The sequence below is a fragment of the Eschrichtius robustus genome, chromosome 7 (assembly GCF_028021215.1).
Source record: "Eschrichtius robustus isolate mEscRob2 chromosome 7, mEscRob2.pri, whole genome shotgun sequence".
NCBI classification, from domain to species: Eukaryota; Metazoa; Chordata; class Mammalia; order Artiodactyla; family Eschrichtiidae; genus Eschrichtius; species Eschrichtius robustus.
In genome coordinates, this window is record NC_090830.1 from 4,468,088 (window position 1) to 4,485,506 (window position 17,419).

General features: G+C 35.6%; 2 protein-coding genes across 5 annotated transcripts in view; one reads left to right on the forward strand and one right to left on the reverse strand.

The window, feature by feature from the left end:
- The window catches only part of FAM13C (family with sequence similarity 13 member C), a 131,372-nt gene extending 129,634 nt beyond the window's left edge, over window positions 1–1,738 (forward strand). For all 4 annotated transcript variants that reach the window (XM_068547502.1, XM_068547500.1, XM_068547501.1 and 1 more), the window contains one exon: window positions 1,048–1,738. In XM_068547502.1, coding sequence (XP_068403603.1) covers window positions 1,048–1,171 — 124 coding nt within the window. In that variant the 3' untranslated portion in view covers window positions 1,172–1,738. The remainder of the gene's footprint in view (window positions 1–1,047) is intronic.
- Window positions 1,739–2,558: 820 nt separating this feature from the next.
- PHYHIPL (phytanoyl-CoA 2-hydroxylase interacting protein like) overlaps window positions 2,559–17,419 on the reverse strand; it is an 89,575-nt gene continuing 74,714 nt past the window's right edge. Inside the window, exons 2-5 of the mRNA XM_068548829.1 lie at window positions 14,995–15,191; window positions 12,545–12,719; window positions 8,397–8,514; window positions 2,559–3,702 (exon numbers count right to left, since the gene is read on the reverse strand). Of these exons, the coding sequence (XP_068404930.1) occupies window positions 3,168–3,702; window positions 8,397–8,514; window positions 12,545–12,719; window positions 14,995–15,191 (1,025 nt within the window). The 3' untranslated portion in view covers window positions 2,559–3,167. The remainder of the gene's footprint in view (window positions 3,703–8,396; window positions 8,515–12,544; window positions 12,720–14,994; window positions 15,192–17,419) is intronic.

Here is a 17,419-nt window from a genome sequence, read left to right on the forward strand (position 1 = left end):
GGGGATCTTTATAGATTAGCTGTTCTTTTATTTGGAAGTAATATAAATATATCTTTATCAGTACTGGGAAAAGAGAAGGGGTATAGGTAAAATATTAAGTGTTTTCAGCCATACTAATATTGGAGAGTATCTGTATTTATATTCAGTGGGAATTGTGGTGACTTCACCTGTGTACCCACCCCTTGTATTTCAAAGTCATGGGTGGAAATATTTTAAAGGCAATTGGCCATCTTTATTAACAAAGGAGGAAAGACCCTTCTGAGATCCTGAAGTAACTACTTTCCTTTAGAAAACATATCCTGGCAATGTATTTTTCTGGGAAGGCAATGGTTTTAACTCCAGATGCTATCCAATTATTCTTCAAAGTAAGTGTCAAGAACATCTGGTAGTTAGAAGGCATATGTATAAAAATATGTGCATCATCATATGCCTAGTCTTAGTACAATTAGTGTGCAAAGAGAGCCACTGGAATGTAGACTCAGATTCCTTAAAAAAACTCTGATTCTACTATACATTAGCAGAGTTAGGTATTATAATTACAGGAAAACTTAGAAATATTTCATGTTTGTAAGGTAACTACTTAAGTTTCTTCTCCTATTACCATAAATTTATAAGTTATTTCTGTTAATGTAATTTCTGTAGTATCTTTAGGTTGATATTTTAAAATACAACTATCACCGTAAGGGCTGAACATTCTACACAGGCATGGATCATGGGAGAATGACTAGATAAGAATGCCTTGAGGGTTCTGGTTTTTGTTTATTTCCCTCGGAACTTTTCACTTGCCCCAACGTTATATGTTTATGCACTGGATATGTTTGCAAAACACTTAGAATATTTAACTTCTCAGAGTACTGTTATACTGAAACCTAGTAACACGTGGAAGAAGGAGTGAATGAAGGTAAAAGGGAAGGGAAAAAAAAGACATGATGAAAAAATCAACTGGAAACTGCTACCCTGTACTTTTCTCATGTAATAAGAGTTAGAAAAGGATTTCTAATGACTTGGTTCATTATTAACTAATGGACGATATTTTCTTTTTTGCAGAAGTCCACAAAAGGAAGATAGGATACCAATGGCAGATGAGTACTATGAATACAAGCATATAAAAGCCAAACTGAGACTATTAGAGGTCCTCATCAGCAAGCAAGATGTGGCCAAAACTATTTGAGGTTCAGGAAATGTTTGTGATCACTTTGACCCAAGATAAGTCAAGTCTATTTTCCTCTGCCGTTCTTGCTAAGTAGTTATGACAGATGAAAATTGAAGCACTTTAGTGTATTAGCTGTTTTTAAGAATGGATGGCAAGTGTAATTATAAATGAGTAGAAGGGATTAAAAAGGGAGGAGATACAACAAGGAACGGTATAATTGGAAGATAAAATTCAGCCTTCTCCATGCCAGGGAGAAAATGCACAGTCAATATAATTATTTCAGAAAGCATCTATTTTATCAAATCTAAATAACACAAAGCATCCACCTGTTTAAATGGGCTACTGGTTAAGAAAGTCTACTTAGTGTCCAAAGATTACTTATATTGACATATGGAAAAGAGCATAATTTTAAAAAATCAGTAAGAGGAAGAAAAGAAACTTTATTTTATGTAGGAAGGAATACAGCTAGTAAGAATGTAATTTATTTGAGACTTCTAATAGATTTTTAAGTGATAAAAAAAAATCTACTACCTTGTTCCTTAAATTTGCTAGGCTTTCAGCACCCTAAAATATACTAGAATGTGTCACTGATAATTTTTTATTTCTATATAAAAATAGCACATTATTTTATCTGTTACTTAAAATTTTACATTTCTGATTACCAAAGTTCATTCTGATAGCATGTACTTTGTGAATTATCTTTGTCTATATAACAGATGTTTATATTAAAATAAAATATTGTATTAAAATTTGAAAATAGGTATTTTGGATAGATGTGTCTAGTATATAATCTAATGTGATCATAGTTATGATTGCTAATCTTTGTTTACTATAAGATTATATAACTATTTTTCCATTGGAAATTTTTTTTTTAATGTTCCAAGGTCTATACTTTGTGAAGTCAAAAAACTTTCCCATGAACTATATAGTTGTTCTCCATTCTGTATAAAATGAAAGGTTTAGACATTGTTGCTACAACACCTTGGGAAAGAAGCCAGGATATTTTATTTGCTTCATCCACTTTAGCGTGTGCAGTTTTGTCATTTTGTACTAAACCAACCACCTGTTTATTACTTTTGCTTTTGTAAAAATAAGTAAAAGGTCCACATTTTCTCTTGTACCAACCATGTTTATATTTCTCTTTTCTGTAATGTTTAAGCATGATGTTGAACAAATTCACACTTTCACATAGTTTGGATGGGAAGAATATTGACTATTTCTGAAGCAGACTATTTCAGAGGCTTATTGTTTTCTCTGTATTTACCTGATATTTTATAAATCAGCATAATGTCCTTCATAAATTTGTAACAGAACAGATAGATAGATACACAACTATTTGAGGTTTACAAACTACATCTTTGATAAGGGAAAATGGTTTCGTGACATGTATACAATTGCTGTTAAAATGTAACTCTATATATTCTATAAGACTGTAAATATTTTATACAATACAAATAAAATATTTTTCTATTATATTTATTATGTTGAAACACAGTAGTTGTTTCCTGTTAGCTAATATAAATAACATAAATAACACTGTCAAACAACAAGTTGGAAGTGCTGACAATTCTAGGCTTCAAGATTTAACTCATGCTGCAATTACACCCTTTCATGCGGTTTGGAATAATCCCAATATTTGCTCAGTAGATTAAAATGAGTGCATATTTAAACACCATTTATAAGCCATTATTTTCCATTATTTTGTACTTTGCTAAAGCAGTTTATATAATTGGTTATGTTTGGCATAAAGGAAAAATTAAAACATTGCAGCATCTAGGCAACAGAGTGTCTGTCAGAAGGACAACTTAGGATATTTCAGCATTGAAAGGAGGGGGAAGGGTAGGGAATAGGAAACACTAAAACAGCTCTGAATGAAATTTGGTAAGTGGCAGTTTGCTTTTGGTGAGAGCGGCATGTGCATGCTTCAGTGGAAAACATCTGGTGATGAAAATGGACAACAGAGGATCAATGCTCCTAAGGGAAGAAAGGGGACTAAGAATAAGAAAAGTGGGCATTAACGTCCGACACTAATATTACAGGTTTTGCAGCTGGGATCTTTCTTTGCATTTGCAGTAGATAAACTCATGAGCTGATGACCAGTGATTTCTGCCACGGTGCCTAGAGAAAGATCCACAGGGTCAGTGTAAATGACTTCTAAAATGACATCCTGGGCATGGTGGTAAACCAGCATCCCATCTTCTTCTCTGCAGGTCAAAAATTTATTATCCTTGGAATTTAGCTGAGGAAGGCGCTGCTTACAAAATTCATCTCCTGGTGATCCCACAGGGGCAATGACAAGAATCACATAATGATAAGCAGTGTACATACAGTAGAAGTCCCCAAAGTATAAGTTAGTATTGGGGTTAAAAAGTTTTTCTGCTGCAATCTCAAACCTGTATCTTCCATAAGGTGAATCCTGGGGTGGCTTCCCAGTATTGAATTCAGTGCTGCAGCTGAAGAAGATGCCTTCTAATTTTCCACTGATAGGAGAGCCATGGCTACCACTGTTATCCTTGACAGAGGGCTGCATAGCATTCCCATGATGTTCTCTGCAAGAGAAAATAAATGGTCACTGCTTGGTACGACAGTGGTAAAGCTACAGATTTACAGAGTTTAATGGTGATAGGCCTAAAGGTCAACTGTCTACTATTAAAAGCCTGAGTGCTCATCCATCCTACCATCAGATCAAGGAGAATGCGTCTTTTAACATTTCCTATAGAAGGCTAAATTTTAGCCTTGACCCTAAGGTAAGGATGCTCTGCTACAAACCTCAGAGGTCTTTTACATAATAAATTTCCTGATCAGGAAAACCAAAGTGAAATTAGAAATCTTATGGCTGAAATCACATCCATTATATGCCTACTGGATTTTAGAAGTGGCTTGGTGAAGAGAAAACTGGATTAACAACACTGGTTAAATATGTTGAATGTTTCTTTAAAGTATGCCAGAATTTAGATCTAAAATGAATGTTGTCCATGTACATTGGTACAAAAGCATCTTGTTTCTTTTTCTGCTTTAGTTTTTTTTTACCCAGACACAGTTCACTAGTCAGGTCCTCTTGCCTGCGTTTTCCTTAGAATAGAGCTGGTTATCTCCCTTTAGCCCACTCTCATATCTATTCTCTACCCTTCTCACCTTCCACTGTGGGCTAGGACTGTATCATCCAGTTCTTCCTGTTCCTTGGTCCCTTTCATTTCAGTTATACTAATGGGAGACACAGTAAGAGAAACGGACGGGTATCCCATGCTCTTGGATTGGAAGAATTAATATTGTTAAAATGGCCATACTATCCATAGCCATCTACAGATTTAATGCGATCCCTATCAAATTACCCATGACATTTTTCACAGAACTAGAACAAATAATCCTAAAATTTATATGGAACCATAAAAGACCCAGAATTACCAAAGCAATCCTGAGGAAAAAGAACAAAGCTGGAGGCATAACCCTCCCACACTTCAGACAATACTACAAAGCTACAGTAATCAGAACAGCATGGTATTGGCACAAAAACAGACATATGGATCAATGGAAGAGAACAGAGACCCCAGAAATAAACCCACACACCTACGGTCAATTAATCTTTGACACAGGAGGCAAGAATACATAATGGAGAAAAGAGTCTCTTCAGCAAGTGGAGTTGGGAAAGCTCGACAGGCTCATGTAAATCAATGAAGTTAGAACACTGCCTCACACCATACACAAAAATAAATGCAAAGTGGCTTAAAGACTTAAATATAAGACAGGACACCATAAAACTCCTAGAACAGATCATAGGCAAAACATTCTCTGATGTAAATTGTACCAGTGCTTTCCTATGTCAGTCTCCCAAGGCAATAGAAATAAAAGCAAAGATAAACAAATGGGACCTAATCAAACTTATAAGCTTTTGCACAGCAAAGGAAACCAAAAACAAAATGAAAAGACAACCTACAGAGTGGGAAAAAATATTTGCAAACAATGCGACTGACAAGGGCTTAATTTCCAAAATATACAAACAGCTCATACAACAATAAAAAACAAACAACCCAATCAAAAAATAGGCAGAAGATCTAAATAGACATTTCTCCAAAGAAGCATACAGATGGCCAATAGGCACATGAGCATATGCTCAAGTCACTAATTATCAGAGAAATGCAAAACAAAACTACAATGAGATATCACCTCACACCAGTCAGAATGGCCATCATCAAAATGTCTATAAACAATAAATGGTGGTGAGGGTGTGGAGGAAAGAGAACCCTTCTACTCTGTTGGTGGGAATGTAAATTGGTACAGCCACTATGGAGAACAGTATGGAGGTTCCTTAAAAAACTAAAAATAGAGTTAGCATATGATCCAGCAATCCCACTTCTGGGCATATAACTGGAAAAGATGAAAAAAATATTTTACACCCAAAGACAAAGGAGAAGCCACAGCGAGTCGGTAGGAGGGGCGCTTCCGTGATATAATCAAATCCCATACCCTTTGGGTGAGAGACCCACAAATTGGAAAATAATTATATCCCAGAGGTTCTCCCACAGTAGTGATAGTTCTGAGCCCCAGGTCAGGCTCCATAGCCTGAGGGTCTGGCATCAGAAGGAGGAGCCTCCAGAGCATTTGGCTTTGAAGGCCAGCAGGGCTTGAGTGCAGGAGCTCCACAGGACTGGGAGAAATAGAAACTGCACTCTTGGAGGGTGCACACAAGATTTCACGTACACTGGGACCCAGAACAAAGCAGTGACTCCACAGGAACCTGGGCTAGACCACCCTGTGTGGTGTGGCGGGTCTCCTGGGGAGGTGTGGGTTGGCTGTGGTGCAGAGCGGGGGACAAGGAGACTGGAGGTGGACGCCCCATAAAATATTGATAGGCACAAGCTGTCCGAGAGGTGGCCATTTTGGCACTGAGACCTGGCTCCACCCAACAGCCTGCAGGCTCCAGTGCTGGGATGCCTCAGGCCAAACAACCAGCAAAGGGGGAACACAGCCCCAACCATCAGCAGACAGGCTGCCTAAAGTGGTACTGAGCTCACAGCCACTTCTAAACACACCCCTTGACGTGGCCCTGTCAACCAGAGGGACAACACACAGTTCCACACACCAGTGGGCAGGCACCAGTCCCTCCCTCCAGGAAACCTGCACAAGCCCCTGACCCAAACTCACCCACAAGGGTGCAAACACCAGAAGAGAAACTATGATCCTGTAGCCTGCAGATAGGAGACCGCAAACACAGAAAAGTCAGACAAAATGAGATGGCAGAGGAGTATATTCTAGATGAAGGAACAAGATAAAAACCCAGAAGAACAAGTAAGTGAAGTGGAGTTAGGCAATCTTCCCAAAAAATAATTCAGAGTAAAGATGATCCAATATCTTAGAAAAAAGAATGGAGGCACAGATCGAGAAGACACAAGAAATGTTTAACAAGTCCTAGAAGATTTAAAGAAAATCAAGATCCACTGATGCTAAGATGGCTTCAGTTAATAGAGCTTTTTAAAAAAGCAATGTTGAAAAACTGTACCCATGCCTTGGCAAGTATATATTTTTATGTATATATATACTGCAGTATATGTATATATACTGCAGTATATGTATATATACTGCATCAAAATATAATTTACATGGATTTTACAACTATCATTGAAAATCCAACAAAGGTAAATTTCCTTGTTAGTAAATACATCTTTTATACTAGTATATTAGAATCAATCATACAATATATACAATAATATTTTTCCATTTTCCATGCTCCCCGTCTTTATCTTTTTTCTTCTTGGAAGAATTTTTGAAGACAGATGGAGCAAATTCTAGAGTATCTAAGGACCTGAAAACAGAAGGTCCATTCCCACCCAAAGGACAGAGAAAAATCAGAGAAATAGTGACCTCCAGTGGCCACCTAAAATAGACACTGGCAATGTTCCGGGAATCTAAACCTAGTACCAAATATGTATTTATTTATTCTATGGATGTATTTATTATTAAACAAAATAGCAACTGTGGATCTTTTTTATTTCTAATTTTACCCTTAACAAATATAAAAAAGTACCTTTTTTGTTAAGTCATATATGGTCATTCCCATTCAACAATTGACAAGTATAATAATTTGTGTTCTCTCAGCTCATATTCACTTAATTTAGTGAATGGCATCTACTATGAATTATATAGACTCAAGGGTAAATAATTTGCCAGCAAAGGGAATTATGGACTGAACTCTGTATTTATAGGATATTCAAACATAAGGCAGGAATAGTTTTCACGATCAAAATATATCAAAATACATGATATTGCAAAGTACTTAATTTGAAGAACACACATGCCTAAATTCACCTTTCTCTCTTTGATTCTCTTTGCATTTTCCACAGCTTGGAGTTTATTTAGATCTGTAACCATGATCTTGATTTAAGAAAAACTGGAGAGTTATGAAACAAAAAAACCACAACAGAACTTCCTAATTTTTTTTTCACATAAAATCCTGTCAAGAATACTTTAGAGTTTACAAAGTGAGATCAAGGCTTTTAAAATGACAAATTATAGAGATTGCTGTGTAAAAGTTTTAGAACCTATATCAATTTAAAAGCTTCAGTCTCACTTTAAAACACACATCTGCCTATTTACTCTCTTGAAATTTTCTTCTACAAATATGAAAGGGCTGTACTACTTGTGACATGGAATTCTTTTGAATTCTTGGAAACTGCTTTCAGGGACAAACATAGGATATCTTAGAAATACTACTGAACACTAGAATTCAAAGGTAAACAAAGGAGATTTTCCTCATGAATAATTAACCCAAGATAATGGCTGAGAGATTTCTACGTAGGCAGAAGCCCGAAAATCCCACATGACTCACCATGTTTCATGAACCAGTCACCCTTTTATTCTCTCATTTTCAATGACCCACAGGAGGAGGAGAAAATTTAGTAGTTGGTATGAGACAGAAGGTACTGGGCTACTGGGAATTAGAGGAGCGTGTATCTGTACAAGCCAAGCTCATCAACCTTAACCCTGGAGGTTCAAGATCTTCCACTCAAATAGACAGGAACTGGTATTACAAGCGATCACGGAAAGGAATCTAAGTGAAGTGGAAAAAAATCCCATGATCTGATTTTTTCTACTTAATTTTTCTGGGAAATAAAGTCACAGTATAATTATTTTGAGGAGAAAACTAAAAATTGCTATTTCACAGAAGCAGACTCAAGAGAAACCTGAGCCTAGAATTTGGAATGGCACTTAGTAAAGCAAGTCAGTATATATATTTTTTGATTCTTACCGAATATAGTCAAAATATTCTTTGTGCTGGTTACGATAAAAAACAGAAAATTTAAGCATCCGTCCTGCAATCACTTCGGCCTTCTCCAACAGTTGTGTTAGATGAACTTTTGAATAGTCTGAAAATAACAAAAAGCAGTCTGTTATTAAAAATACATTATCAAAAGTATCAACTACATGCTTAATAAATTGTAGATTATTAAAATTTACTTTTAGGAAATTCATCTTAGTGAATAGTAAACTGCACTTAAAAAAGAAAACATTCATTGTCGTTGTGTGGCACATTTTTTCTTTCTACAAAAATATTTTTGTTATAGTTTACGGTTGCTTTTATGAATACCGTTGCATTTTTTTCACTCGTTGAAATTAATGATCCTGAAACCAAAATGTTATATAAGGAATACAGCCTCTGCATAACCCGAGTAATGTCAATCAGCACCATAGTAGCCTTTCTTCAATCAGCTGATGAATCAAATAAAAGAAGCTTGTAAGCTGCAAGCAATAGCAAATAGAATTTAAAGGAGTAATAATAATAATGTTCATTTAATTTACTCCCTAAATCTATGAGGTTGGCAAGGTAGATTAAGTATGACCATTTTATAGATGCAGAGATTGAGGCCTGTCACAGTTTAATGATTTGCCAAATGTTCACAAAGCTAGTAACTTAGAGACTAGGTCTCTGGCTCCTAGCTGGTAGTTTTTGAGTACACAAGACTCATGAAAGTTTAAAGCATCTCTCAAAGTAATCTGATCTTTTCACCAACTTTTTGTTTTGAAAATTGAGGATTGTTGCCAAACTCCTGTACTAGAATCTAAGCAAAAATTTTGGTCTATAAAGATTTTAAGACTTTTCAAACAAAAGCAACCTAGTTGAACTACTCATGGCAGCATAGTTTGTTTACTAACTGCTTCAGTGGTTCAACAAATATTTATTTAGATCAAAACATGATGTACAAGGCATCATGCAAAATTAAATGATCAGGTTAAAAGATAAAAAAAATTCTTCTTCTTTCTCTCAAAGAATTCACAGTCTAAGGGAAGAAGTAAATATATAGACAACTATGACTTATTATGGGGTTTCATCTCTGTCACGGATTAGCCTAGAAGTAGTCAGTGGCATTCTGTTTTATTTCCAATACTTTGCACAGTGCATAGCATACAATATGTGCTCAATAAATTTTGGGTGAATTAGATGTCTAGATTAAAAGACAATATATATAAAATAGCTTTCTCAAAATTTAGAGTCAATGTTATTGATAAAGCTTAGGTGAAACAGGCTCTGAATTATTTTAATAAACTGAAACAACAAGCTTTGAGCAGCCTAAGTTCCCCTTAGATTTTACTCATAAAAATAAAAATGCAAAATAATTTATAGGAGAATATTGTGGAACATTTAAAATAAGCTGGCATTTTCCTTATTATTTACCCCTTAAATTCCTTAGAAGAATTATGGGATGTATTTGAATAAAAGAGCAATAGGGAGATCAATCTAAAGGAAAGAAAGAAGACAAAAAGGTTTTTCTTTATATACATAGAAATAAAACATGTACTCATGGAGTTATATAGATTATAGAAAAAAGTGAATGTGTGCATCTAGATAGATGGATATTTCTGAACTGAAAATGCCAAAGGTCTTCCTTAAGCTAAAGAAAAAATACTATTTCATGCCTTTCCCTAATGTCAAATGGGGTTTTAGCAGGTAAATAATAGCTCTTTTTTAAAAAAAATGAACAAATACTATGATGCTGTTTGGTGCTGTCCTATGGAAAATAGCATGTATTAAAATAATGTCAAAAGATACCATGTCTTTTACTGTGTCTACCTCTCTGGTAGGATGCAATAAAAGTAAATGGAAAGATGTGAAACATAAGGTAGATTCCAAGGAGGAATTTTAATTCAGGAAAAAAGTTGAGGGGATATATTAGTTCTAATGTGACACACCAGATACAGGTAAACATGAGAATTCTTTACACACTATTAATACAGCATTGAAATCTTTAACTATTTAATTACTGATTACTGGACTATGATATATACCATATTTCATCTATTATAAAATGTATTATTTTCACGTTTTAGCATCTCTGGCATGAGTCTGACAATAAATGTGATAAGAAAAGAGTTCATAGTTTAATTGGCAGTTTAATTTTTTCTTAGCAATACATAAAATGGTGGATCTTATAATCAGTGACATCTTAGGAAGAAATATAGTACCAGAGAGATACTATTTTCCTTGCTCTAATACACTGAGATCCTTAGCAATAAAGAATGTTACAATCCTTAGCAACTTCCTCATAGAATAAACAAAAGGGGTTTGAAGATAAATTCACAGTAACTTAGAATTAAACTCTCATCTGTTCTACATATCCACATGAGAAGTGTTATACTGAGTTTGAAATTAACAAGAAAACAGAAGATATTGAGATAAAGCAGTAGCTAAGCACATCCTGAGTCTGAAATAAATCTAGTGTGAGGCTATGGGAAAAAAACAGCTGATTTATCTGAAGGATGCCTCAGCTGGGGAAAGTTGATAGGCAACCTGCAATAGGTGAGGCAAACTGTTTTTATGACTTTTCCTACAAGCTCCTGTGTGTTGAAACAGCCTCTCTCTCTAAGAGACAAAAAGAGTGGATGACAGATGTGTTCAGGTAGAGATATCTTTGTGTCCCTTCACCACCTATTTAAGTGCTGGATAAATGTTTGTTTCCTGAGTGAATGAATTTAAAAAATAGATAAATGCATAAGATGAATGGTAACATTTACAACCCAGTGGGCTATGAAGGTACAGTTCAAGATCAAAGGGGATGGGCTTTCTACATCAGATATCCCAATGCCAAATGGCTATGAGGTACTTTTTTTTTTTTTTTAACATCTTTATTGGAGTATGATTGCTTTACAATGGTGTGTTAGTTTCTGCTTTATAACAAAGTGAATCAGTTATACATATACATGTATCCCCATATCTCCTCCCTCTTGCGTCTCCCTCCCACTCTCCCTATCCCACCCCTCTAGGTGGTCACAAAGCATGGAGCTGATCTCCCTGTGATATGCGGCTGCTTCCCACTAGCTATTTTACATTTGGTATCGTATATATGTCCGTGACACTCGCACTTTGTCCCAGCTTACCCTTCCCCCTTCCCATGTCCTCAAGTCCATTCTCTACGTCTGCATCTTTATTCCTGTCCTGCCCCTAGGTTCTTCAGAACGAATTTTTTTTTTTTTTAAGATTCCATATATATGTGTTAGCATAGGGTATTTGTTTTTCTCTTTCTGACTTACTTCACTCTGTATGACAGACTCTAGGTCCATCCACCTCCCTACAAATAATTCAATTTCGTTTCTTTTTATGGCTGAGTACTATTTCATTGTATGTATGTGCCACATCTTCTTTTTCCTTTCATCTGTCGCTGGACACTTAGGTTGCTTCCATGTCCTGGCTATTGTAAACAGAGCTGCAGTGAACATTGTGGTACATGACTCTTTTTGAATTATGGTTTTCTCAGGGTATATGCCCAGTAGTGGGATTGCTGGGTGGTATGGTAGTTCTATTTTTAGTTTTTTAAGGAACCTATGCCGTACTTTCTAATGAAGCAAAGACATACACACACACACTCTCTCTCTCTCTCTCTCTCTCTCACATGACACTAGTTTAGAGATAGATTATCAGCATTCAAGTGAAAAATCCAGTAACATATCTGCTAGGTGAAGTCACTGCAATCTGCCTCCATTCCCTTAAATTAGAGAATGATGTTCCTGGCTTTTTTCTTTCAAGACTGTGAAAGTAAGAAATGAAAAAAAAAAAAAAGAGGAAGGAAAAAGCTCTCTCTCTCTCAAAATGAATCTCAAAATATGCTGAGTATATTTTTATACTGCATCAGTTTTTATTTGCAAAGCCTTTACTTTGAAAAATCAGACTGTGCATGTAGCACAGAAGTAATTTTATGCCATTACCCAGTTTTTGCTGAGAACCTCCACTCCTTCTAATCAATTTGTTCTGTCACACGATGCTACTAGCAATGCAAAAATGACCAATGCAAAACATATCACTTCATAATTATAAAAAAGAATGTATTTTCTATAATTAGTTTTCCAGGAACTATTAAATAAGGTGTTTTTTTTTTTTCCTGTATTTGTACCCAGTTCTCTTACCTGCTGTGCAGAATTCTATAATTTCACTCCATTCAGACACAACATAATCACCATCAACTTGTTTTGAGGCGGTCTGCACTGCTACTGTATACTCAGTTCTTGGGCTCAAAAACCAGTGTCCACGGACAGTCATCGGCAAGGGAACAGCTTTTGCCACCAGTTTTGTTGGAACATCCTAAGAAAGGAAGAAAGAAAAGTAGAAAGAAAGGAAGGAAGGGAGGGAGGAAGGAAATGAATTAATTTAGTAGTATAACTGGAATCAATTGTAAACAATGTGGAGTAACTTATTAAATTCCTGGCTAATGACACAAGTTTCCTTTTTAAAGGTATTTAGCAATTACTATATTCAAATCTCTTATTCTTCAGATGTAAAAATTAAGGCCCAATTTGATCAAGAGACATGCCAAGATCATACAGCTAAGCTAATGACATAAATGTACTTGGATTTGTTTACTTGATTTCTAGTATAATGTTATTCTCTGTACACTCCTTAATATGTTCCTTAAAATGCAATATTCTAAACCTAAATGATAAAACAATACAAAAACAGAAACATGAAATAAAAATTTAAGATTTAGCATTTTAAAATATTATATTTGTTTAATATATACTACACAATAATTTTATCAGAGTAGCCCATTACTAAATATTTTATATGTGAAGGGACAGAATGTTTTTTAAATAAATATTTTTAAATGATTCAGTTTTACATACAAATGAGGTAACATTTGCTTTACTTGTATTCAAGTATGGAGCCTATGTGTCACAGAAAAGTTTAGGTATGTATGTATGTATGTATGTATGTATGTATGTATGTATGTATGTATGTATTCATTCATTCATTCATTCATTCATTCATTCATTTATTTATTTATTTATTTATTGCCGTGTTGGGTCTTCGTTTCTGTGCGAGGGCTTTCTCTAGTTGCGGCAAGTGGGGGCCACTCTTCATCGCGGTGCGCGGGCCTCTCATTATCATGGCCTCTCTTGTTGTGGAGCACAGGCTCCAGACGCGCAGGCTCAGTAATTGTGGCTCACGGGCCTAGTTGCTCCACGGCATGTGGGATCTTCCCAGACCAGGGCTTGAACCCGTGTCCCCTGCATTGGCAGGCAGATGCTCAACCACTGCGCCACCAGGGAAGCCCAGTTTAGGTATTTTTAAACAATGATTAATAAGGTAAATAAACCTGCTAGTTGAGTATTCACTATATTTCCAAAGATATGGTATTCTAAGTGTGGAATGAAGAAAGGGGGGCAAATCTTGACTCCTCACCATTTAATACTAAATATTTCAAAGCTAATTTAAGAAAGCAAATGTCAGCAAAGAGGATATCCAACACTAGAAGGAATAATTAAAATTGGAACATGGGAAAATAATGACATCAATCTTGTTCTATCACACTTATCTGTGTGTATAAGCCTCACTTACCATTAGTATGTGTGATTACACATCTAGTAAAATGCATAATTTCCAGACAAGATAAGACAATTCTTCCAAAAGATTTGCCAAGTTAAAATTTAGTATCACTATTAAAATAAGATCAGTTTCATATCAGTGAAAATACTGAAACATAAGAAAGAATTCTTAAGCCAGATAACTATTATCCTCTCTACAGCTACTTCTGAAGGGAGGTATGTATCAGAAAAGATATGTGATAAGCAGACAGGTAAGAGAATAAATATCAGAGAATTGTTACATGTCTAAAACACCTAAAGGTTAATTTTTATTCTCAAACCATAAAATAAAATTGACCACATAAAGCAATTTTCAGCCCTTAAGTATTTTAACAAATATCCTACAGTTTAGAAGCTGCCCTCACATTCTTCATTTGGCAGTTATTATAGGGAACAATGTGTGCTTCAGTGGAAAACTATGAATTGTTTACAGCACACTCTTCTGGCTATCTTCTGATTTTGTGGAATCTATTTTACAACTCTGTAATTTGTAGACAACTGATAACAATTCAGTTATTCTTGTCTAAGTACATGCAAGTGAATTTTGCCCAGTGGAAGTTAAAACCCTCCTCGCCTGCCCTTGCTCTTCCCCCACCCCATACCAGTTCTGCCTCCACTTAAACATTTATTTCAATATCCTGATCCATAAAAATGTCTTTTTCTGGATCATCCTTTGAATTGGCTGTAATACCTCATCAGTTACCTCATTAATGTGTTAAAGAAAACCTTTAACACGTTAATTTTTATGTCTGTATGAGAGTCAAGATTTCAGCTTCCCCAGAAAAAAATGTATTTTACCCATATATTTGGCATTTCATTTTCTTACACAATTTCTTGAAGGAATAGGGCTTTTAAATGACATATAATTTTTATTCTTCTCAATGTCAAATATATCATATTAGTAATTAATAGAACATTATTCCTTCTTTCAAAATGTCCTCATACTTAGAAAGTTTTAAGATACAAATGTATATAAGGATGTGTTAGAATTTTACCTTGTGTTTAAATTTATTGGAGTTCTTGTTCTCTTTCTTATTGAGGTCAATGAAATAGTGTGTAATACGGTCTTTTGATTTTGAATCCATTTCCCATGAAATCTTGAATGAGTCACATGTAATGTTGCTTATTTTGATGTTATGTGGTACGGGAAGTTCTTCCATCTCTGCTATGCCACTGTCTTGTGATTTGTTCCCTGCAAGAAAACAATGCACAGATAATTTCCAACTAATGGATTTTTTCTAGTTTGCAAGACCATTAGCTGTGTACCTGTTTCTGAACTCACCTAATTACTAAATTTGAGATTTCATTTTGTTCATGAAGTAATTTGAGTGTTAATGATAGTAAAACTATCATTATAAGATCATATTACCAACAAAATGCATAAATTAATTAGTCCTTATCACCTCTACGTTTTCAATTCCTTTTTCTGCGTTCACAGAAATAAAAACAAGAACACTGGTGATCCATCTTTCTAATCTATGAAAGATTAGCCTTACATGGTAGGTTCTGCTGAAAGGCCCCAAGCAACCATTTTTCTTACATGACCAATCGATTCTTCTCTAAAGTAATACTAGGTGTTTTAAGCCAGATGAAATCAGAAATGTTGATAATGAAATGAAACAGTCCAGTCAAATAAAGGGAATGTTTCTTTAAAAAAAATGTGAGGTATCAGTGAGTCTATAAAAATTGCTCTCCCTTCCCCCTTTTGGAAATTTATATATAGAAATAGCATGTAATGTTTATGCTACATACATAAATAATATCAAAGACCATTCTCTTAACAGTTACTATGTCAAGGATTACTCTAGGAATCTTCTAGGAATCTTTTTACCTGTTGTATCTTCCTAAATTTAATTTTGAAAGCTGAAACAACAGATAAGGTTAAAAGAAAGAAAATGACTGCCATGTTGATTGATATCATTAAAATCTTGAAGAACGCATCTGACGTCTAGTTACTTTACAGACTATGTCCTACATTTCCAATTAGAGAAAATGTTATCACTTTGGCTAATATTATAGAGCAGAATATGATGGATGACAGGACAAAAAGAGAAAATATAGACTTGCCAAGTTTGTTTCATATGTAGGAAAGACATACTGAGTGAAATTTTACTCCACTTCTCCTTCCTATGTACCCTTCCCCAAAGCCAACATAAAATTCAGTGCCCAAGAAAAAGAAGTGTAATTGTTATTTATATTATAAAAGTTGTAGGTCATAAATCAGCTACATAATTTGTTCCTTAAAAGAATAAACAGGGACTTCCCTGGTGGCACAGTAGTTAAGAATCCACCTGCCAATGCAGGGGACATGGGTTCGATCCCTGGTTCAGGAAGATCCCACATGCTGCGGAGCAACTAAGCCTGTGTGCCACAGCTACTGAGCTTGCACTCTAGAGCCCCTGAGCCACAACTACTGAGCCTGCGTGCCATAACTACTGAAGCCCACGCACCTAGAGCCCATGCTCCGCAACAAGAGAAGCCACTGCAGTGAGAAGCCCGCACACCACAATGAAGAGCAGCCCCTGATCGCCACAACTAGAGAAAGCCCGCGTGCAGCAACGAAGACTCAACAGAGCCAAAAATAAATAAATAAAAAATAAATAAATTAAAAAAAAAGAATAAACAAATCTTGATCGACAATAACTGAAAGGAACAGCAATCAATGTAGCAACACCTTCCACTTCCATATTAGCTTGTGCTCTCTGTCCCCACACTCCCATCTCAATTACTGATATAAATCTTTTGATATTCCCAGTCTTATTAAATCATTCACCTATGTTCTCTCATCCCAAGCTGTGTTGTGGCCAGAGGAACCCGATGACAGTCAAAGACTAATTTCGAAATAACTGAAGTTCTTTATTGTCATTTCTTGAACAATACTTTTAAAAATCCTTCTTTCTTCTCTCATGTACTCCCTCACACCCAGGCTTTCCCAGATTCCCACTCCATAAAGCTCCCAGAAAAATTCCTCCCTCACCCTTTTTTCCCTCCCCACCCACCCTCGTAGAATCCCAAAATTGCTTCCTGCTAAAGCCTTTCAGAAGTCAAGTGCAGGGAAGAAACAAAGTGGAATCTCTTTAGTGGCCTTGGGAAAGGGAAAGGCAATAAATATACAAACAGTAATTTTTGTTCTATTTATAAAAGCTCACATTTTAACCTATTATTCTGACTGCAGTTATCTTTAAAATGTAAGCAACGTTAAATGAAAAACTTTCTGGACTAATAGCAGAAATTTTTGTACAAATTATATGCATTATGAGGAGGAATCAAGATGCCTGAGGAGTAGGATGTGGAGCTCACCTCCTTCCACAAACACATCCAAAACACATCTTCAAGTGGAACAATTTGCACAGAACATCTACTGAACACTGGCAGAAGACCTCAGACTTCCGAAAGGGCAAGAAAACCTCCACATAACCA